The sequence below is a fragment of the Chiloscyllium plagiosum genome, unplaced genomic scaffold, assembly GCF_037043375.1.
Source record: "Chiloscyllium plagiosum isolate Xiang-an unplaced genomic scaffold, Cpla_swu_hap1 HiC_scaffold_21, whole genome shotgun sequence".
NCBI lineage: Eukaryota > Metazoa > Chordata > Chondrichthyes > Orectolobiformes > Hemiscylliidae > Chiloscyllium > Chiloscyllium plagiosum.
In genome coordinates this window covers 22,220,379-22,244,995 of record NW_028270159.1, presented here as the reverse complement: position 1 = coordinate 22,244,995, position 24,617 = coordinate 22,220,379, and the positions used below count along the sequence as shown (strand labels likewise).

The window sequence follows — 24,617 nt, the reverse complement described above, 5'->3', positions numbered from 1 at the left end:
CTGTTGACCACTTATAGCAGTGCTCGCCACTTTACCAAGGTGCAGTGGAAAGTGCTGATGAATCCTTGGAACATTTCCCTGGATCGGTTTAAGCGAGCATTGGACCGATCCGAGGAGCTTAAGCAGATATTACGAAAGCATCAAACCAATGTCACCAAGGTTACGGTGTCTACCTTTATACATGGACAGGAGGTAGTACATGCTGCCCGTGTAGTGGACGTGGAGTCAGCTCATCATTGGTGGGACATATTGAGTGGTATGTCCTCCACTGCGGGGACATTCCTGTTCCCACCCTTGTCGATCCTGGTAGCGGTCCTGGTGATTTTAACATGCTGTAATGTCCTGACTTGCTTGTATATTTGGCGTGTACGTAGGCGCTTGTTAGAAAGAATACATATGGGCATAATGTAACACATGTATTGGGCCAAGCAGTGGAATGTGGTGTGTCCCAATACATGTGTGAATCATAATGTAACACATGTATTGGGCCAAGCAGTGGAATGTGGTGAAAGGGTTAAAATTGTGTCCCAATACATGTGTGAATCTAACCGAAAATGGAAGGTGTCGCTTAGTCCCGTGTGAATCTTATTACACACCTTCCCGTGTGAATCTTCTTATCTGTATGTGACCAGAATGGAATGTGTTTTTCAGCCTTGCTCTGCTGTTCACATGAATGTTTAGATCTCGAAAAGAGTATATCAGCTGGAAAAGTCTCCAGTTCGGTAGAGTCTGCTCCGGGGTTGCGTTTAACCGCCGAGCGTGGGTTGTTGGCAACCGCTCTACGAGAACTGACGGCTCCCAGTTCCGGTAACACGTAGAGTGAGTATAAACCAGACCCGTTGTAAGTATGAGACCTGGTTGTGGCGACGCTGCGGGGAATAAAACACTTATATTCTAGCAGACTCGCCTCTTGGCTGTTTGTTCTGTGTCAGACTACTTTCCTGCGAGCCTGGTCCTTGACCTTGAGAATTTTTTAAAACAAACCCACGCACACACAGGGAGAATGTGCAAACTCCACACAGACAGTCGCCCGAGGCTGGAATCAAACCTGGGACCCTTGTGCTGTGAGGCAGCAGTGCTAACCACTGAGCCACTGTGTTTAAGTAAAAAGAGATGGAGGGGGCACAATATATTTGCAATTTTTTTAAACCTTAGGGTGTTAACATCAATAAATTTGAATACGGAAAGATAAGAAGCTGTGAGAACCACTACAAGAACAGACTTGGTTTAACATGTGTGATTATACAGGCTAATCATTTTACCCTCTCTCTGCCACTAAATGGGTACAAATGCAAGTCTACCTTGAGCATTTTGTACAAATTTGTCAGCTCAGTGACCAGTGTTTGCACAGTTTGCTTCCCTGAAATCCTCTCATTGCCTCAACCAGAAGATTAGGTGTAAACAGATAATCATTTGCTTCAAAGAAGTCTATAATGATCATGCATTTAAAACAAACTTGCAAAGCATCATTCCTCTCACAATAAATACCTACTGTGAGGGAAAAAACATTTTCTTTTAGGAAGAGGGAGACCCAACACTTCTGTAAGACTATCGATCCATCAGCATTGTATTCTTCCTGGCCATAAGCTTCTGAATGAAATTATTGTTCAACATCTTGAAGATAATAGTCTGTGATTAAAGAATCACTTTGGATTTCATGATAATTGCTTTTCCTAATTGCTCAATCTTTCAACGACCAAAGTGATAATCAGATGGATTACGTTTGGCTTCACATAGTTTGTCATCCGTTTTTGAGATTATCTCAGATATAGTTAAATCCTTTCCTTTGATTTTTTTGAAAATGTACTTTTCAGTTATTTCCAGGCGTGTTAGAACATAGAACATAGAACATAGAAGAATACAGCGCAGTACAGGCCCTTGGGCCCTCGATGTTGCGCCGATCCAAGCCCACCTAAACTACACTAACCCACTATCCTCCATATACCTATCCAATGCCCTCTTAAATGCCCATAAAGAGGGAGAGTCCACCACTGTTACTGGCAGGGCATTCCATGAACTAACGACTCGCTGAGTGAAGAACCTACCCCTAACATCTGTCCTATATCTACCCCCCCTTAATTTAAAGCTATGCCCCCTTGTAATACCCGACTCAATACGCGGGAAAAGGTTCATACTGTCGACCCTATCTAACCCCCTAATCATCTTGTACACCTCAATCAAGTCACCCCTAAACCTTCTTTTCTCTAGTGAAAACAGCCCCAAGTGCCTCAGTCTTTCCTCATACGATTTTCCTTCCATACCAGGCAACATCCTGGTAAACCTCCTCTGCACCCGTTCCAATGCCTCCACATCCTTCCTATAGTATGGCGACCAAAACTGCACACAATATTCCAGATGCGGCCGTACCAGAGTCTTATACAACTGCATCATGACCTCAGGACTCCGGAACTCAATTCCTCTACCAATAAAAGCCAGTACGCCATATGCCTTCCTCACCGCACTATTTACCTGGGTGGCAACTTTCAGAGATCTGTGTACATGGACACCAAGATCCCTCTGCTCATCCACACTACCAAGTATCCGACCATTAGCCCAGTACCCCATCTTTTTGTTATTCTTCCCAAAGTGAATCACCTCGCACTTAGCTACATTGAATTCCATCTGCCACCTTTCTGCCCAGCTCTGCAGCTTCTCTATTTCCTGCTGTAACCTGCCACATGCTTCCTCACTGTCAACAACTCGTCCGACTTTCGTATCATCCGCAAACTTGCTCACCCAACCTTCTAACCCCTCTTCCAGGTCATTTATAAAAATGACAAACAGCAATGGTCCCAAAACAGATCCTTGCGGAACACCGCTAGTGACGGCACTCCATGAAGAAACTTTGCCATCAACTACTACCCTCTGTCTTCTTCCATCCAGCCAATTCCTAATCCAAACCTCCAACTCACCCTCAATGCCATATCTCCGTATTTTCTGCAGTAGCCTACCATGGGGAACCTTATCAAACGCCTTACTAAAATCCATATATACCACATCTACCGCTTTCCCCTCATCAACCTCCTTCGTCACCTTTTCAAAGAATTCAATAAGGTTTGTGAGGCACGACCTGCCCTTCACAAAACCATGCTGACTATCCTTGATCACATTATTCCTATCCAGATGTGCATAAATCCTATCCCTTACAATTCTCTCTAAGACTTTGCCCACAACAGAAGTGAGACTCACCGGCCTATAGTTATTAGGGCTATCCCTACTCCCCTTTTTGAACAAGGGAACCACATTTGCTATCCTCCAGTCTTCTGGGACTACTCCTGTTGTTTTTAATTGCTTTACAGAGTCCATCTGTTATATCGCTCAAATGTTCCAGAGGAGAAAATATTGGCTGTTCCTCCTAAGGATCCAGAAGATAAGAGCATGATTAGTCTTTGCTTACTTGCTGCTCCATTTACCGTTTTAATCTGGAAAACCATTTTTCCTAATGGTAAACTGAGATCTATCGAATGACTTGTAAAGACACAATAATTGACCTATGGTTTAGGGATAAAAGTCAGTAAATGTTCAGTAGATACCCCTGAAGTACCTTCACAAAAGTATAGCAATCCTTTATTTGACAGCTTGTGGCTGGTTTCATGAAAAGTGAATGTTTACGTGAACTGACTTTAATTGAATCACAGTTTCCCATTAAAAACAATGTAAAAGCTTTGGTTATATCTGTAGGACCTTTCTGATTAGAAAAGCAAAATTAAAACATTACACACTCCTAAAATGGTAAAGAAATAACTTATAAAATAAATTTCAAATTATCAAAGAAAAATTGCATGGTGTGGCTCACTGTCGATCCTGCTTCCTGTACCTTCTACTTGCTATATATCTCACTCTCAGACTCCACTGCATTGTGATGAAAAAAGTAATTACAAGGAAATGCCACTTTGAAAATGCAGTGGAGAGACAATGGGATCTTGAGGAGTAGGTAAAAACTGGATTAGTGATGCTGGAAAAGCACAGCAGTTCAGGCAACATCTGATGAGCAGGAAAATCCCTGGCATAACAGACTTCATGGAAATTGCCTGAAAAATTGAAGATTACAATTGAGCAACTGGAACTCTCCAAAAGACTCCATTTAAATTGGAGAATTCAGAGGATTCCGCTAATGTAAACAGTTATTCAAGACAAGATAGATGAGTGAGGTGCCGGAAGACTGGAGGTTGGCTAACGTGATGCCATTACTTAAGAAAGGTGGTAAGAAAGAGCCAGGGAACTATAGACCGGTGAGCCTGACATCAGTGGTGGGCAAGTTGTTGGAGGGGATTCTGAGGGACAGGATTTACATATAGTTCGAAAGGCAAGAACTGATTAGGCAGCATGGTTTTGTTCATGGAAAATCATTTGTCACTAATTTGATTGTGTTTTTTAAAGAAGAGACGAAGAGGATTGATGAAGGCAGTGCAATTCATGTGATCTATGGACTTCAGTAAGGTATTCGACAATTTCCTCATGGATTAAATCACATGGAATAGGTAAGATCACATGGAATACAGGAAGAACTTGCCTTTTGAATACAAAATTGGCTCGAAGGCAGGAGACAGAGAGTGGTGGTGAAAGGATGCTTTTCAGACTGGAGGCTTGTGACCAGCAATGTGCCACACAGATTGGTGCTGGATCCTCTGCTTTTCATCATTTATATAAATGATTTGGACATGAATATTGGAGGTATAGTTAGTAAGTTTGTAGATGACACAAAAATTAGACATAAAGTGGACAGCATAGAAGGTTATCTCAGAGTACAACAGGACCTCGATCAGATGGGCCGAGGAGTGGCAGATTGACTTTAATTTATATAAATGTGAGGTGCCACATTATGGAAAGGCAAATCAGGGCAGGACTTACACACTTAATGGTCAGGCCCTGGGGAGTGTTACTGAACAAAGGGACCTTCGAGTGCAAGTTCATTGTTCCTTGAAAGTGGAGTCACAGTTAGACGGGGGGGGGGGGGGGGGGGGGGTAGTGCAGAAGATGTTTGGTATTTACCTTTATTGGTCAGTGCATTGAGTATAGGAGTTGGGAGATCATGTTGCAGCTGTACAGGGCATTGGTTCGACCACTTTTGGAATATTGCATTTAATTCTGGTCTCCCTGCTATAGGAAGGATGTTGTGAAACTTGAAAGGGTTCAGAAAAATGCCAAGGTTGGAGGACTTGAGCTATAGTGAAAGGCTGAATAGGCTGGGGCCATTTTCTCTGGAGCGTCACAGGCTGAGGGGTGACCTTATAGAGGTTTATAAAATCATGAGGAGCATGGATAGGGAGAAGAGTCAAGGTCTTTTCCCCAGGATAGGGGAGTCCAGAATTAGAGGGCATAGGTGAGAGGGGAAAGATTTAAAAGGGACCTAAGGTACAACATTTTCACACAGAGGGTGGTGCATGTATGGAATGAGCTGTCAGCAGAAGTGGTGGAGTCTGGTACAATTACAACATTTAAAAGCCATCTGGATGGATATCTGAAAAGAAAATGTTTAGAGGGTTATGGGTCAAGTGCTGACAAATGGGACTAGATTAATCGAGGATATCTGGTCGGCATGGATGAGTTCGACTGAAGGGTCTGTTTCTGTGCTGTATGTCTCTACGATTCTGAATAAAACCCTAATCTAATTCCTGAGTAACTGCTAAACTTAAGTCTCAACCTACCAACAATCATTCCCCTGGGACAACCCCCATCCATCTATCATCTCTCCCGGCCCCACCATATACACTCCATCACTTCCTTGGCTCCTTCCCACTATCTGCCTTTTCACCTTACACACCTGGCATCCTACTTTTCTGGCAGCCTATGTCCTACCCACTTGGTATTCCATCTTGGTGGCACCCCAATCTCATATTTACCCTCATGTACATATCCTTTCACAGGAGCTGTCAAACTGACTGCCTGTGAGAAAATGGAGTGTGGCTTTCTTTCCCTGAACTACCTTGCACTATGAGGGTCCTATATATTCCTGCATTTCTGAAACAGCCCTGATCAGAATCATTCATCAGAAATGTGGTGTTCTTTCAAAATATAAAAAAGGAGGGAACTGGAATCTGATTGTGTCATTGCTCATATGTGATTTTACACATTTTCATATATGGGAAAATCCAGTTAAAAATGTAGCACATGGAATTGAACATAGTGGAGCACTGATCTGAGGTGTACAAGATATGTCAGACCAATTTGTGTCATTCACAAGATTCACTGGTTTGTATATCAAACAGAATTCTGATTCCTCCTCAGAAGTTTACTAAGTATCTTACCAGATAGCAACATCACTTTTTGAAATGTTTAGGTACACATGTTAAATTTTAAAATAAAACAGAATAGAAGTGGTTTCATTTGTTTCCTGAGGAGCATACTTCCAACAGTAAGAAAGACTAACTGACCTTCAGGTTTCCTCTTTAGTGTAACTGTAAGCTGACACTGTGCAAAATGCATTTCATGTGTTTAAGAATAAGTTAATTAAGTGTATGAGGGAGAGAAGAAAATGAGATAAATTTGAGTTAGATGAATTAAGGTGGGAAGTGGCTCAGGCAAAGAATAAATATAGAGTCATAGAGATGTACAGCATGGAAACAGACCCTTCGGTCCAACCCGTCCATGCCGACAAGATATCCCAACCCAATCTAATCCCACCTGCCAGCAGTTGACCCATATCCCTCCAAACCCTTCCTATTTATATACCCATCCAAACGCCTCTTAAATGGTGCAATTATACCAGCCTCCACCACTTCCTCTGGCAGCTCATTCCATACACTTACCACCCTCTGTGTGAAAAGGTTGCCCCTTAGGTCTCTTTTATATCTTTCCCCTCTCACCCTAAACCTATGCCCTCTAGTTCTGGACTCCCTGACCCCAGGGAAAAGACTTTGTCTATTTACCCTATCCATGCCCCTCATAATTTTGTAAACCTTTATAAGGCCACCGCTCAGCTTCCGACGCTCCAGGGAAAACAGCCCCAGCCTGTTCAGCCTCTCCCTATCGCTCAAATCCTCCAACTCTGGCAACATCCTTATAAATGTTTTCTGAACCCTTTCAAATTTCACAACATCTTTCCGATAGGAAGGAGACCAGAATTACACGCAATATTCCAACAGTGGCCTAACCAATGTCCTGTACAGCCGCAACGTGACCTCCCAACTCCTGTACTCAAACTTTATAGCAAAAGATCACAGTGTCATGCAATTAAAATGATATATTGAACAGACCCAGATTGCTGTTTAGTCTTTCATATTTTAGAATGGGTTGCAAGTTCCGGTTCATTAATATGTAAATCCCAGAACTTATTTTAAGTGACATTCTCGAGATAACTTAAGGTTTTATTTTAAAAAGTGACATGTCAGCTGAGACAATGTATTAAAGGTCTGAGGTTACAGACTGTCTGTATCCCAGTCTTGAGTCAGACTTATTCTATTTCCAAAGTAGGAATTTATAAAATATTATATGGATTGACTGCCTGCATCGACTGCCTACAGGTTGTGCGCTTTTTCAGCAAAAATAGAATGTATCTGCAAATACAATTGTACAAGTGCAAATTCACCCCATAGACTTGTGTGCGTGTGTAACCGATAGGGTACCCTTCATTGTCCAATACTTCCAGGAGCTGAGAAACTGCACCATGTTCTTCACAGCCTGCAACACATTATCAATGAGGATGAGCACCTTGGCAAGACCTTCCCTACACCTCCACTTTTCGCCTTTAAACAACCGCCAAGTCTAAAACAGACCATTGCTCGCAGCAAACTGCCCAGCCTTCAGGACAACATCGTACAACCCTGTCTTGACAACCACTGCAAGACGGGTCAGAGTGTTGACATGGATACCACCATTGCACGTGGGGACACCACCCACTAATGTATACGACAGGTACATGTGACTCAGCCAACGTTGTCCATCTCGTACACTACAAGCAATGATGCCCTGAGGCTTGGTACATTGGGAAGACCAAGTAGACACTATGACAATGTATGAATGGACACCACACAACAATCGCCAGACAGGGATGTTCCCTCCCAGTCGGGGAACACTTTAGCGGTTAGGGACATTCGGCCTCAGATCTTTGGGTAACCATCATCCAAGGCAGACTTCGCAGAGTGGAGGAGCAGAGGCTGATAGCCAAATGCAGCACCCATGAGGATGGCCTCAAGTGGAACCTTGGGCTCATGTCACACTACAGGTGACCCCACTAACCAATCACAGACACAAGCACACGTACACACTCACACAGACCCTCTCTCATACACATGCTCTCTCTCAAACACACACACATACACCCCCCAAACTCTCACACATTCCCTCTCACAGGCTTATACTCTGTCACATTCACGCACACACTCTACCAAGCACACACACATGTAAACACACACACTCTCACGTGCACTCACTTGCGCACTCTCTCTCCCTCACATTCACACACACACATATATAAGTCGATGGGGCGAATTTGCATTTGCAGAATTGTATTTGCAGATACATTCTATCTTTGCTCAAAAAGCACACAACCTGCAGGCAGTCAATCTATATAACAATTTATAAATTCCAACTTTGGAAACAAAACAAGTCTGACTCAAGATTGGGATACTGACAGACTTTCACCTTTAATACATTGTCTGAACCGAGATGTCACTTTTTTTAAATAAAACCTTAAGTTATCTCAAGTATATGACTTAAAAGAAGTTTTGGGGTTTACATATTAATGAACCGAAACCTGCAACCCATTCTAAAAGATGAAAGACTTAACAGCAATCTCAGTTTTTTCAATATATCGTTTTAATTGCATGACACTGTGATCATTTGCTATATATTGTCTTATGATCCTGCCCCACTCATTTCCTGATGGAGAAACACTCTGAAAGCTAGTGCTTCCAAATAAACCTGTTGGACTATAACCTGGTGTTGTGTGATTTTTAACTTTGTCCACCCCAGTCCAACACCAACACTGCCACATTATATGCAGAGTGAGTAGGATAGACTCCGGTAGAAATTAAAATTAAAAAAAAACATATATGGATGAATTTTTTTCTGGGTTGAGGAGTCTAGGAGCCACAATCTTAAGATATAACAAGCCATTTAAGGCAGAGTTGAGCAAAAATTCCTTCACTCAAATAACTTTCTCCTGCTCTTAATTTCTCTATTTATCAACATCCTGCTTCCTTCAGCCATTGAGAAAGATTTAGGTAGGGATTCTATGATTCTAGCTACTTGTTTAGATTGTAATGACATCAAAGATACGAAGAGAAGGAGGAAATATGGCATTGAGATAGAGATCATACTGAATGGAAGAGGTAGCTTGAAGGGCTGAATGGCCTACTGTACTGTGTTGTTCTATGAAAGACTGAGGGGGCTGGTGCACATGCGCGCCAGCGCGGCCCGTTTGTTTACACGGAGTGCGTGCGGCAGCAGTCACGTGAGCAGATGACGTGGGCGCGGGGTGTCGAGGCCCTGCTGGCGAGGGATCAGGTGAAGGGAAGCTCACAGGTGAGCGAAAGGGAGTGCGGGTTCAACTCTCCCGGTCCGGGGGCACGCTCCACAAAACCATACCGACAGCGGCGTCGCGGGGTGAGTGAAGGGAACCGCTGTCTGTCTGACTGGCAGGCCAGGCCCGTCCCGTCCTGGCGCGGCCCGTCCTCTCGCTTTGTCCCTGTCCTCCCTCGGCCCCGGCTGACGTGAGGTTGTCAAGGCCCCATAGCACAAGAAAGACAGAGGGAGAGAGGGTTGTTGACGTCTCGAGCCGGAGCGCGCGAGCGTGTGTGGTTGTTGGGGATGTGGGGGCGGAGATGGCGGATCACCGCTTTGATTGGCTGGCTGCGCTTTGAGGGACAGACCCCTTGTCGGATAGGGTCGCACGGGGTCCTGGAAAGTGGGCGGGATGACCTGATGGGTGGGTGGCTGGCGAATCAGATGTTGAGCAGGGCGGGCCGTTGCGGCCCTGAGAACGGGGCGGGGCTTGGTTTTCCAGTTAGTGTCAACCTGGTCAGCTGTGAAGCAGCGAAGAAACTTCTGGGTGGCACGCTTCCCACCGTTCCCCAATCACCATTCCTTTACTTCGTTCAGTTATTATTTCCCGAGGAGTATGCAGTTACGTACCTATATGACAAGGATTTGTTGACTTCTAGTCTAATTTGGACATCTGCAAATATACCAACTTTAATAGACTGATCAAAAGGACAGGAGAGTTTCTTTGTTAATTTTGATCTTAACAAGTAGGTTGTTTTGAAAACTTGCGCAATTCATTATGAAAAAAATGAGATTCTTCAGTTGTTTTACATTTAGCAAATTTTTTTGAGTATGGAGGTTTTGCGATGGAATTGTCAAAAAGTACCTCTTAGTTTCTTGGTAAATCACTTCCCAAATAGCTATCATTGTTCTTCATTGTATATTTCATGTGAATGTGATGTTCTCTAATTATACAAGTTCTTTTGGTGAGATTTTTAAGAAGGTTTGTAATTTCTTATATTCCATAAAGAATACATTTCAACCAATTTGCCAAATGTTCATCTGGTAATGTTTTATTGAACAGCTGAATATTGGATAATGTTACTTCTTACCATCTTTGTCACTTTACATTTTGAGTATTGCTGGAAAAAAGATGCTTTTTGACTTGCACTCATCAGGACAATTTACATGAATAACAATATAAAAGGGAATAACATTTTATACTGTAGTAGGATTGTGCTGATTGGTTGGCAAGTAGTCTTTGGTCAAGGCTTTGCCATGGAGAACACTCCAATGACATTTGATAGAAATCTTCAGTCTCACCCAGTTATAAGTATGATTTAAAACAAGTTAGTGAAAGATTTTGATATGCTTAACACATAAGAAACTTTGTCTATTTTCACTATGTCAATTAGGAATGAAGCAATTAGGATGAAGATCGTTAGATTCTGATCATTGATACTGAATCGTTTGGAATCAAATGCAAGGCTAAGTCAGACTGTGCTTTGAAATCCTGACACACTGTTAATCACAGAACTTCAAGTGCATTCTCTCAATTGCCATAAACTAATAACATAACCTTTGATTTTAACCAGAGTTTGAAGCTTAAACTCCATTCACCTCTCTAGTTAGAGCTTTAGAAAATTCTGTTTTCATTTTACTGAACATTGAAATTTAATTACTGAAGAATGAGTTGAGATCAAGGACAACTTAACATGAAGCATTTTTTTTTCTAACTGTATTAATGTTATGCTTAATGGTGAATCCCTGTTCCAAATGTAGTCCTGTTAATTTATAAGAACAAGGTCCACCATCACTACCTTCCGAGGATGGTTAAGAATAGGAACATACAAATTATGAAATGACAAAAGACCAAGATCCATCTGGATTCTTCTACCACCCTCATAGATGCAAGATATAATAACAATAAATTTGGAGATTGAACACTGTGATCAATCTCCAACAAACCCAGATTTGACACAAGAAAAATGCAAATGCCATTGATGGAGGTCGAAGATTGCAATCTTACCTAGTGAATAACCAATTGATGTCTTAAATTACTTGTATAATGCATTCCAAAATGTCATTTTCTGAAAATCATTTTAATTTATGTTTGAATAATTAGTACCATATCCACCATCTCTAAAAAGAATCTGTAACATCTTTTGGTCATATACTCATTGAAACAGTATTCCCTCAAATTAGTTTTGAATTTAAATCCTCTCCAGCATAGACCATATCCTTTGGTTCTATGTCTGCCTCAGATGAAATTGCTCTTGTGGCCTACATTATCTAGATTTTTGTTTAAAGAATTCCAAGCAGAGCAGTTGTGTCACCCTCTAATCCTTTTATCTGTAAGAACGTTCTTGATCTATTTAAATTCTCACTGTCAGTCAAACCCTCCAATCCTGCAAGGAATCTTTTGCTCTCTTCTGTACAGGACTGTGAGAGACATAATTCTACTCAGTATTCTCAGAGTGGTTGCACCAATAAATTTACTTCCATATTATTAATATAAGGGAATCCAATTATAATCTGCAGAAAATCCAGTCATCTGCGTGGAACATTTGAATTATACGCCAATGCTAACTTGGTAGATTCTTGCCTATTATTTTAGGGTAAATTGCTTGGATGCCATTCCATGAAAAAATAAGTTTGTAATCTGTGTTTGGATGAAATTGTCCAGTTTTAATGTTGAAAATCTGATATCTGGGTAGTTTTTGGCATTCCTTTCTTAGCTGATATAAAGAGACAGTTTTGGTGCTTTTATGTGGAATTTTTCTGCAGCTTGGACTCCTTGTCCTGGAATTATTGGAGATGGTGCAGTACCTAACAAGGAATCTTCTGCAGTACAATGGGGTAGGAATATACTCTACTGATTATTCATGAAAATGCAGATCTCTTGAAATGTACTGTGAACATAGAGACCTGCTAATGGCAGTATACAATATTTGGTTAGCCACATGCAAGTTCTTTTACAGTGCTGTTAGTCAGGTCAACAAAACAATTTGCCACAATGTTTTGTGCCATCTCAAGGATAAACATAATTGTTTTGATTTTCGATTTTTAGGTATGCCTCTAATTTCACCAGTAGGACATGGTTTTCACATTATTACAATTTCTGACATAGATCCAGTTATAGTGTTCTACTCTTTGGCTATAGGGAAGAGGAATTTGCAAGAATTGGTGGACATAGGGAAATTGATTAAAACAAAATAACAAATGATACTGTATGATCAAAAGATTGTTTGTGCTAGAGCCCATGATGAGATGTGTTATTACTTCAAAAGCCAACATGGGCACTAATAAAGTTAAACTGAGAGCACCATAAATTAGTTATTGCATGACAACAAGCTTGAAGATTATGTATTGTGTAGAATGACTGAGAGAAGAATTCCAGTTGAGCCTTAGGAAAGAATGAGTTTAATTTAGATGCTATGTAATATTTCTTGAATTAATTACAGTACACATGTGGGATGGGTGTTCAGCAATTCAAGCCAAGGGTGTGCAGGTAGGGCCACTTATTTAGAACTTAAACTGAGGCAGGTTCAGATCAACAGTAGCTCTTCCAGTGTCATTGAAGCAAAGACACCAGTCAAGACTAACCATAAGAGATTGATACTTAAGGCACCCTTGATATGGGGAATTTTAAATTGAATTTCAAAAATACATTCTGTTGAAATATGAGGAGTTTAACTGCTATGATTTTCGAATCACACACAAATGAGCAAGTTTGGAACCCAATTCCAAATGAAATTGTTGCTAAAAATCTATCACAGATATTGGAGATTGAATGGGAACCAACGTACAACTGTGCTGTTCAAAAGGCATGTCATGAGAAGCTATTCAAAGACCATCCTTTGATTTTAAAATTTGCTTGCTAGTGATGAATTAATATAAATTCATAATTCTTCTTTACGTCAGTTAATAAAGTTAATGGTAGCTAGATGAAGGCAAATTTTAATTTTAAATTAATATGAAAATGCTGGAAATACTGAGCAAATTAAGAAGCATTTGTGGAAAGAAATGGGGTTAATATTTTGGTTCAAGTTATGAAATGGTAGAAGGGACCAAAATGAGACCAAAAAGGTTAATGGAACTAAAGATAAATCTGGAGAAAGTATAAATGTTTATAGCCGAATATTGGAAGGTTAGGGACACATCTTTGCAAATTTTAGGTGCTATGGGCTGAGACAAGACAGAAGTGCAGGTAGATACCCAGTGTATGAACTGTCCATCAGTCATATACTGATAGTTATCCTGATCCCACACTCCAACTCAGATGTTTTCCATCCCAAGTGATTCTGGCACATAACCTGGTGTCCAAATTATCCACATTTTTAAGCTTATTAGATAAATGAACTGCATTTCCCCAACTCCATCTCCATTAGAACAGTGTAGGAGCCCAAGCAGTGAGACATCAAAGTGAAATGGGACAGTCAGTTATAGTGACAAGTAGCTAGATGCTCCATGTCAGGTAAGTGGACAGAACAGAGCTGTTCAGCAAAGTGATCATCTAATCTGCATTTTGTCTCCCCATCGTAGAGGAGAGTACATTACTGCATAATGTGTTGTACGAGTAAATCTGGAAAGTGTGTTTGGGCAAAAAGAGTGGAAATGGAGGAATTGAAAGGATGGATGTTGCAGTTCATGCATTTGAATGGGAAGATGCTAGGGAAGAAAAACCAGGACTTGTGGTGAGGAAGAATGGACTCGGATAAAATTGATGGAGCAGTAATTTTGGAACATCGGAAGGGGAGGAAATGTATTTGGTTTTAACTTTTATTGCTTTCAGCTTGTCAGAATATGACAAGGTAAACTACTTCAGCTTCCTGGATTTTTTTGGGCCATCAAACTAATATCATGAAATGAATAAGACCAAGAATTAAGAAACATAATCATAAATTTATATTAGATGTATTCAACATGACTCAATTCTGCAAATAAGAATTTTCATCCATATCATTTTAAATCTGGAAAAAAAAGTGTTGTGAATTTTGAAACATGTTATGTACTACATGACAGTTATATTAAGATTGTCAGCCAGCTCATCAAAACTGCAGTCCTGCCCTAAAGATGTACAAAACTGTCACTTGGCATTATTTTACACGTTCATCTGTATGAGTATTTCCATAGTCAAAACTCTAGATTTGAAACCGTCTAACTGCAGCCCTATTTCAGATCAAAATTCAAACCAATGTTTTATTTCCAAATTAAACTACAATGGTAAATTTAGATGTTTCTCCTCACTGGAACTAATTCCTTACTGGCATATTTGCCTTACAGTCCATAAAAGTGGAGGTTCAGGGTTCTTTGCATTAAGAATTGAATATAATTTGTACAAATAATTTCAAGTGTAAGTAACTGTATGCAATTAGCATTTTATTTTGCCTTAGGGAGATTTGAATCTGCCAGCATTTTGACTGACCTATGAATTCTCATGCTATCTATAAAATTACGTAAGAAATGTGAAAGTAAAATCAGAATTTAAAAATAAATAATTGGGAAATGCATTTTGAAATGGAAAATAGTGTTCATGACATTGCATTTCTACATGCATGAGACAGATTTGGGTGGGATGGAATACGTATCTTTAATTAAAAATTAATTATTTTAACAGCGTTTATTTAACACTGGGTCAATCTGATATCATTGGATTTAAAATAATTGCTGTAAACAAATAATTGTTGTAAACAAATATCTAACTGCTTTAAGGTTCATTGTTCAAATGAGAACCTAATACTTCCAATTCTTAAATACCAACAACTCTATTTTTTTAACATTAAAATGTACTTTGTTCTGGAAATAACAAAAACAAATACTTTAACATACACCCAATAAAATGGTGCACTATCACTTTTTTAATCTGGAAATTGGTTTAAATATCATAGCAGTATCAATGAGGTGAAGCCTTTATAAGTGTGAATGTGGTTTGAGTGTGTATGTAGACAGATCATAAATCTTTCCATTTGTTGAGTTTCCTGATTGTTGAATGCATATATCCTTAATTTAAAAAACAAATTATAATTATGCATGTTTTAATTATTTCAGTGCATTATATAATTTGTCACTGTTTATTCTCATTTATGGAGTTCTAACCCCAACCCTACCACTTTTAGCTCTGTCACTATTAAATGTCTTCAATGGGAAGAAGTCAGCCTAAACGTGATCTTCAAAGCTAAGAGAAAAGATCTTGGATTTGATTTGTGTCATAGAGCCATGAGTTTATGCAGCACAGAAACAGACCCTTCAGTCCAACTCGTCCGTGCCGACCAGATATCCGAAACTGACCTTGTCCCATTTGCTAGTATTTGGTCCATATCCCTTTCAACCCTTCCTATTTATGTAGCCTTCCAGATGCCTTTTAAATTCTATAGTTGTACCCACATCCACCACCTCCTCTGGCAACTCATTCCATGCATGCACCACCCTCTGCGTGAAAAGGTTGCCCCTCGGATCCCTTTCAAATCTTTCCCCTTTCACTTTAAATCTTTGACCTCTAGTTTTCGCCCTCTTACCTAGGAAGACGACCTTGGCTAGTCACCCTATCCATGCCCCTCATGATTTTATTAACCTGTATAAGGTCATCCCTCAGCTTCCAATACTCCAGGAAAAAATGCACCGGCCTATTCAGCTTCTTCCTATCGTTCAAACCCTCCAATCCCAGCAACATCCTTGTGAATCTTTTCTGAACTCTTTCAAGTTTAACAACAACTTTCCAATAGCAGAGAAACCAGAATTGAATGCTGCATTCTAAGAATGGCCTCATCAGTGTTTTGAACAGCCACAACATGACATCCCAATTCCTATACTCCATACACTGTCTAATGAAGGCAAGCATGATAAATGTGTTCTCCATCACCCTGTGTACCTGCGACTTCACTTTCAAGAAATGGTGCACCTACACTTCTATGTCTCTTTATTTGGCAACATTCCCTGAGCCTAACCATTAAATGTATAAGTCTTGCCCTGGTTTGTCGTCCCCAAATGCGACACCTCATATTTATGTAAATTAAACCTCCTTGGCGCATCTGATCAAGATCCTATTATACTCTGAGATAACATTCTTCACTGTTCACTACACCACCAATTTTGGTGTCACCTGCAAACTTACTAACCATGCCTTCTATATTTGTATCCAAAGAATTTATGTAAATGAAGAAAAAGCATTGGAACCAGCACTGATCCTTGTGGCACAGCACTTGTCACAGGCCTCCAGTTCAAAAAATAACCATGTACAACCACCCTGCTTGTAATACTTTGAGGCTTTATTTCTGACCTTCATATGGCTGTTTTGCTTTGAGAGCAATTGTTTAACAAAAGGTTTCTGAGGCTAAGACTGACCTTTTTTGAGTATCAGCATTACATTAACAGTTTCCAAAAATCATGTTTAACATATTTATTGTCTTATGTTTTGAACAGTACATGCTTTCATCCACGATGGAGCTAGCAACTAATTTTTTTCATGTGGAATTTCCAAATTTTACAAATACTCTACTACAGAAGTTAAACCAACAGCGTCAAGAGGGACAGTTATGTGACATTGCTATTCAAGTTCAGGGCCATTTATTCAGAGCCCATAGGGCTGTCCTCGCTGCCACTTCACCTTATTTTTGTGATCAGGTACTACTGAAGAACAGTAATCGAATCCTTCTACCAGATGTAATGAATCCAAAGGCATTTGAAAATGTTTTGTTGTTTTGCTACACAGGAAAACTTGTACTGCCAGCCACTGACATTGTTAGTTACTTAACAGTGGCAAGCTTTCTTCAAATGTGGCATGTTGTAGATAAGTGTACAGAACTTTTAAAAGTGTGCCCAGCAGTTCATTGCCAGAAGTCTAATCATTTGAATGATCATCAGTCACCTAGCAGCAGCAATTTCAATGGTTCGGTAGAACCTTCAGAACTTGGGGCTGTGGGGCACCCTGAGTTTCATAGAAGTGTGAATGGGGATTCAAAGGCTGAAAATGGCGAAGACAGCCCCAAAGAGGATGACATGTCACCACCCCAATTAATGGATCATGACAACCTGCCTAGCAATTCCTCTGGGGAACATGATCATTTAAGTGCAGAAATGAGCAGTCAGGATGGTGAGGAAGGAGCAAGCGATACTATAGAGTATCCATATACCAGGCCAATCTATAGTCGACCTAGTATAATGCCTCACAAGCAGTGGGTTTATGTGAAGCAAGAGAAATTTGAAGAGGACTATGGTGATGGAACATCATGCCCTACTGCTGAAGAGCAACGTATCTCTGAATCAGAAAATCTTACTCAGGCTGAACCAGTGATCCAATCTTCCAGCATTGATGACAGCTTTAATGTTGTTGCTGCCAAAACCCAGGAGATTTTTAAAGATGGTCATGAACGTAGTTCTTATGATGAACAGGTTGATTACTATGGTTCATCACTGGATGAATTTTCATCTGACCGGGGAGAGATAAATATCAGTGCGCACCATCAGGACCCTTTAATGGCAGCTGAAATGCAAGTGAATCGATTGCCAGGCTATGGTGTTGAAGCTGAACTAGGAACGGGTGTCAGCGAAAAGACCTCGCACTCTGGTTTTACAGCTGTTGTTTACAAACTTTACCCTTGTCAATGTGGCAAAAATTTTACTCACAAGAGTCAGCGAGATCGGCACATGAGCATGCATCTAGGTCTTCGGCCTTACGGCTGTGGTGTTTGTGGTAAGAAATTTAAAATGAAGCACCATCTTGTTGGCCACATGAAGATCCACACTGGCATTAAACCGTATGAGTGCCACATCTGCAGTAAGAAATTCATGTGGCGAGACAGTTTTCATCGTCATGTGACATCATGCACTAAGCTGTATCAGGTACCTGATGTTCGCTGACAAAGCAAATGGGCCAACTGGCTCATTGAATGATATAAGGTACTTTATGTAGTGAAGACATTTGAAGTGCTTTTGACTCATTTAGTGGTGTTCTCATATCCAGTAGAAAATCAACAGTCTCAGTAGTGACAGCCTGGGCATCAGTTGAACTGTGTTGGTGCCATAACAACACTTATTTGACCAAAACATTTTTCCAGTCACGTTACACTTAAGTATTGCACAATTGTGATCTTTGGCGAATCGAAATGAAGAGTTGAGCCTTACATATAAAACTGAATGGAAAGAAGGAAAAGCAAAACCAAGAATAGACTTTGAATGGTATTTTGCTAATATGTTGTATGCTGCATTTGCACACCAATACTGTTAAATTTAGACTGGAAGTATTATGTGTAGAAATGCTGTTCAACTAACAAAGGCAATTCTTTGTAACAGAGGATTGAGGTAGCAGCTTAAAGTGACTTTGGTTTTCATGCAAGTGATTAAACGTAAAAGTGAAAATTGTCTACAATCATTTGCTCTTGCAAAGGGTCTGTGTGGACATGACAGGCCGAATGGTCTCCTTTTCTGTAACCAATCTAGAATGTTGTACTTGAAGGTTGAAAAGGGTACTGTCATTGCAATTACACTTAAATTGCTCTGTTGTTGAACCTAATTCTGAACAACAAAATTATACCTGGGTTTTATGATTTAGTGGTAAGTGGTAAACTCAGACCTCTGGTGTTAATTAGTTCTAAATGTGATCTGTATGAGTAGGCCACAGGTTAGTTTGCAGACAGCATAGAAATTCAAATTACATGAAAGCTTCTGAACTTTCAACAAGACTTGTTTGAGATGTTGGATGATGAGAACAACTGTTCATGAAAAGCTTTGAATAATATTGGAATATTTGACACAGTAGCAGTGCGTACTTCATACTTGTCTCAGTTGATATCGGCTTTATATAACTAAACATACAGGAGATTGACAGTAATGAAGATAGTCGGTTGATAGGTATTTTTTATTTATATACTGTATATATTTGCAGTTGTTATATCTTTGGCACAGTAAATATTGAACACAAGTATTGGATAATGACTATCTTATTGGTGGTTTAAATAATCAATTATTAGTCTGGTAAGTAGAAGATTCCTTTCAATTAAACATTGCTCATACAGACATAGGCCCTTGAAACTGTGACCCAATAATAAGACAAACAGTTTTTGGAGGAAAGAGGATAGGAATAAACAAGTGAGACAAAAGATTGCTTTCCAGCAACCAAAGCTGAGAATGCAGGATTCAATAGAACAGCTTTTTGGTCCAATCAGTAGTTAATCAATATCTTGTAAACATGCATAGGAAAGTATCTAAAGTTAGTTGTTTTCTTGAAAATGGCCAGCGATGTTCTGTCTGAATGAAACACTTGACAATTACACATCCATTCAGTGATTAACATTACCGTAATTAGGCTGGAGGACTAAATGCAATCTTGGTATGAAATACTTGTACTTTGGGATTTTAGATTACAAAAGACTGCAAACAGTTGAATTTTAATTTGTAATAAATGTAGCAATAGTTAGCTATAAACCACCTTGACCCTGAAGTGATGTGATCAATATATATTATTGCAAATATAGTGCTTCCAGTCTGCTACAGTTTTTATACCTTTTCCAGAAAATCTCAATACAGGCATTCCTCTGTATCCATGAGGGTTTTGTACCCGAGAACCCCTGCAGATGATGGAATTCACCGGAGAACATTAAAAATATGTTGAGATATAGCAGAAAACATGATTTTTGTCCACTGTGTTGATTTTTGTGAACTTATTTTTTGGTGGTGAATTTGCGATTCATGATTTTGTGGATACTGAGGATTTCTGTATTTGCAAGTGGTACCCATAGAGGACTGCTACTTGTGTATTCATATCCATTCATCCTCTGTAAGTTGAGTCACTAGATAGTTTGGCTCTGAAACACGTTGCTGTGAGTTTGAAAGCAGATATTAATCTGATGTCTGAGCTTGGAATTTTAGAATGTTGTTAATGGATCAGCTAGGTTGATTCATTGGTGGGATGTGGAAACATAGGTTTTCAGTGAGAGTTGGTTGACATTGACCAAATGGATAAGCAGCAGCAAGCTTACCAGTATTCTCTGCTGACAAGTTGCAGAATTGTAAACTGTCCAAACTTTAGAAATGTCCGAATACAGTTTTGAAGATTTCTAATTTTGCCCAGATTTTCTGGGTTTTGTTAAGTAGTGTGTGCCATAAGAAGGGAAGGACTTGTTGACTATAATTTTTTTCCCATTATCAAGAATCTAAACTGATTTGCTTTTTAAAACTGCAACCTTTGTGAATCACAGCTGTATCTTAAGTTGAATGGTAAACTTGAAGGTGAAATAGGTAGGTAATCTAAATTATAAACTTGTCATAGATTTTAATCTGGGCATAAAATTGACACTGCAGATTAGCTGATTTTTTTGAACAGGGGTTGGGTAGCCAATTTTCTCTGCTGTTGGTTTGAATGGATATGAAAATCAGGCAGTTTCCCTAACAGATAGCCAACCTGGAATATCAGGCTCTTGGCCAAGTAGCAAGTTTAAAGTCTATTCCATTGTATTTCAGTTAAGGTTTGTTGCTCAGCCTCAAGTATTGAAACTTGTAATGGCTGATTTCGTAATTACATACATAGGATCACATAAAGAATTAGTGATATGAATGACCGGAGTCTGCCTTTCCAGTACCAGCAGGATTTATCAAACATTGTGGACAATTTGATTGGTATGGGGAGAGAGGGAGAAGGGATCTGTTTGTGCCTTGACGATTAGAGGGAGATCGAAGTGATGTTTAATCTTTGAATTCCATTGCGTGTCCTTTTCTAGTAACAAGTTAATTCTGAAATAAAATAAAAGGTACACTGTAATGGGCTATTTGAGCTTATTCAACACTTTCTCCACAAAATAGTCCATGTCAGAATCATACACACTTGCATGATTTAACTTTTTTTTTTGAAAAAGGACTGAGAACAAAATGTCAACACAGTTTATATCCCACCATTTAGTAGCTTTTGATTCATTTATATATTTTAATAATTTATTTGTGAACATTAAATTAGTCTAGTAATGATTTGTAAAGTGCCATTTTAAAAATATACAGTTCATGAGGGATAGTGGATTTTTGTTGTCAGTAGTGCATGGCTAAGTGATTTAATATTATTAGACTTAATTCATTCTCATTTTAAACCGGTTTCCAATAGACCAGCTCAAAACAACTTTTATAATCACTTACTTGCTATTGTATTTTACTGAAAGCTTCCAACAGATTATCTTTACTTAGTGTTCATTATGAGAAAGTACAAATTTGACACTTGGTAAATCTTTGCATATTCAATCAGTGACTCAGTTTCTTTCTATCTCTCTCCCTGTGTGTATCTCTCTCTCTCTCTCTCTCTCTCTCCCCCCCCTGCCCAACCCCGTTTCTTACTCCAAGCCCACTTCCCAACCTTCAATATACTGTCTTCGCAGACTAAATAGCAGTCAGTACAGCAAGACCAGGGAAATGGAATGAAAGTATTTATTTTGGCTTAGGGAAATAGCACTTATATACAACACTGAATACTCTGCTTCACATTTGAACTTTAATGATTCTATGTGGATGTATTACAGGTAACTAAACTGTTTTGCAACAAACAGTTTCTTCGTTATGACAACCTGCACCTAATTGCACAAAGCTAATTTTGTGGCATTGTCTTATTTAAGATATAGTCCTTATTTGATTGATACTCTGTATGTTTCTGATATCCTTTGATGAATTTTTACGACAAATGGAATAAAATTTGATTCCCCATCACCCCAAAATACCTGCATGTTCTCTGTTCCTGAAAAAGGTTTTATTGCTGTCACTGATCATAGTATGTTATCATTTTATACTGGCTTTGCAAATGCCATTGCTGCCATCACAATGCATATATTACGGGAGCAATACCTTTGTGTAATATGACAGTAACATTGGGAAAAACTGGTTTGGAAATACTATAGGCAACATGGAATAATAAGTGACTACGTTTCAACTAAAACTTGTTAACAACTTCAAAATAGTATTTTGAATCCATTACTGTTCCATCATTTCTCCCATTAGCCATTTTCATCTTTATTTGAAATAATCTAAAATTAAGTGTAATAAAGGTGGTAAGTAAATGTGCACTGATTATTTTATTAGATTACAGAATTTTAGTTTCAGATTTTGAAATTGATAGTTTATTATATCATAGAATAATATAATTGATTTTAGACTTTTTATATATAATAAAAATGATGAGTTAAAGCAGTTATTGTTTTCCAAGGCATAATTGACTGGTTACTAACAAAAGACTTATTGCAGAAATATACTTTGAAGCATTTGATCAGTGAATTACAGTAGTTGCAATAATTGACTTGCTCATCTTTTGAAAGACATTCTCGTATTATAACTTCAAAAATGTGACCTTTTCTGTGATAAATATTCAGTATAACTCCATACAGTGAGTTTCAGGCAGTTATCCTGTCTATGTAAAGGCTATGTAAAACTCTATGTTGTAATGCTACCAAATATCAGATGTAAACGTTTCAAGTGCTAGCTGCAACAAACTTAGGTTGTGTGAAATGTATTTACTATAGATTTTTTGATGCCAAGTGGAATTTCAGTGAATTTAAGAATTCCTCTCTATTGCACATCATTAGTTTGTCAGGTTTCCCATTGTGTCAAAGTATTGTTATCTATGTGTTAACACGGCTAAGCTTTGAAAGTCATAAGTTCAGATATCCACAAAAAGTACCATGCACATCAAGCACATTTCTGGTACTGAGCTTAAGTCATTATGAATGACTAAGGGAATAACCATGATGCCGAATTAAGGTACTGTATAGCAAAATGCTCAGAATGTACTATTGTGTGATTGTTGCTTGTGTACTATGCTATTTGTGACAATATAATCATTGAATATAAGGTGATTAATTAGGCTTTTGTTGCATATTGCATCTTTAGTTCTAGATCCTGGTTCTTTATTTTTATTAGCTATTACAAAATATATATAGCACAGAGCCTCAATTTGAGTAGATAAACAGCATTTTTGAATGATTTGAAAGGTCAAGCAACAAGAATGCAATTTTTCCTTATCTGTATGATGAATCAGGAGATCTGTGTAGTTTTGCTCTCTCTGGTATAATGTTATGAATAGTAATGTTTATATAATTGGCCTTAAAACTACTTTGTTTCCATCGCAATTTTCTTCAACCTATAAATCATAATGCTATTAATTCGGTGCCTGTTTTGGAAGGAGAAGATGAAGCCTTTGAAAAGCCTATTTAGCTCCTTCCTTAAATTCCTTCCTTTAGAAAATAAAATTTCAAAATATGTTTAGCAATGAGACTACCATTTTTTTTTAAAAAGTAAAGAAGCTGTGCGTTTAGAAAATTTTGACACATAATGCATCTTGTCATTTGACCTTTCTAGCAAAATGCAAGGCAAACACTGCAATATTTCAAAAAATATTGCAGTGCTCCAATACCAGTGTGTATCAGAAAAATATTTAAAAAAGAAGCATCAAATTGATATTGTCTTCAAATCTAGTTTTAAAATCAAGTGGGTCACTACATGATATTCTGTGTTTGTTTAACCTATGTCGTTAGGTTTTCAAATATAAATGGTCATTCTTTCTGAACAATTGATATCAAAGTTGTTTATTAACTGTTATATCACAAGTGTTCATGTTTTGTCTAATGTTATTTAAAAAGTGCTGTCAATGTGAATTTACACTGAAACTAACCACAATAATGTCAGCTATTATGTGAATCTATTTTTTTCTTTTTGTGGTTTAATCTTCTCTTTATATTCTGATAAGTAAACAGTATATGGCTTGTTTATTTCAAGTGCCAATGCTGTGAGTATTAACTTCTTCTCATAGAAGAAACTGTGACTGTTTGTATCACTACATAGAGTATAATAAATGTAAACGGACTTGGATGATTTGCTTGTTTGCTTGTTCCACTTTTTTTCCCCAAAATAACAGGACTTTGAATTTCAATTTGAATTGAAAAGAAATCTGGTCTTTGGGTTAGATTAAGTAGTGTTTAAAGTAATAGTATTAAGATAAGTTCTCTAATATGTATTTGACATTTGTTAAACTAGAGGAAGTGAACTTAAAGGGGGATAATGTTAAAGCAGGGTAGTTTAGCTCGGTGGAATACTCTCCTGTGTGATGTGGGAAGTCAGGATGACTGTGCAGCAGCTACTCAAAACCCATGTTTTGAAGCTGGACCAGTGATTGTATTTGCTGGAGCATCCACAAGACTGAGATATTTGTGGATAGCTGCAGAGTGTGGCTA

At 38.8% G+C, this 24,617-nt stretch overlaps 1 protein-coding gene and 1 long non-coding RNA gene across 4 annotated transcripts in view; one reads left to right on the top strand and one right to left on the bottom strand.

The window, feature by feature from the left end:
• Positions 1–1,825, bottom strand: part of LOC122564864 (uncharacterized) — a 108,354-nt gene extending 106,529 nt beyond the window's left edge. The window contains exon 1 of the long non-coding RNA XR_006316029.2: positions 1,493–1,825. This is a non-coding gene — a long non-coding RNA (uncharacterized LOC122564864). The remainder of the gene's footprint in view (positions 1–1,492) is intronic.
• A 7,580-nt stretch (positions 1,826–9,405) lies between these two features.
• On the top strand, positions 9,406–24,258 carry zbtb43 (zinc finger and BTB domain containing 43). 3 transcript variants are annotated; one of them, XM_043720226.2, is made up of 2 exons: positions 9,406–9,465; positions 16,846–24,258. In XM_043720226.2, exon 2 carries the CDS (start codon positions 16,849–16,851, stop codon positions 18,280–18,282), a length of 1,434 nt encoding a protein of 477 aa, XP_043576161.2. In that variant the 5' UTR covers positions 9,406–9,465; positions 16,846–16,848; the 3' UTR covers positions 18,283–24,258. The 3 variants fall into 3 exon arrangements, with proteins under 3 accessions (XP_043576161.2, XP_043576164.2, XP_043576163.2); XM_043720229.2 differs by lacking the exon at positions 9,406–9,465 and adding an exon at positions 10,004–10,190; XM_043720228.2 differs by lacking the exon at positions 9,406–9,465 and adding an exon at positions 10,265–12,282.
• Positions 24,259–24,617: the final 359 nt, after the last annotated feature.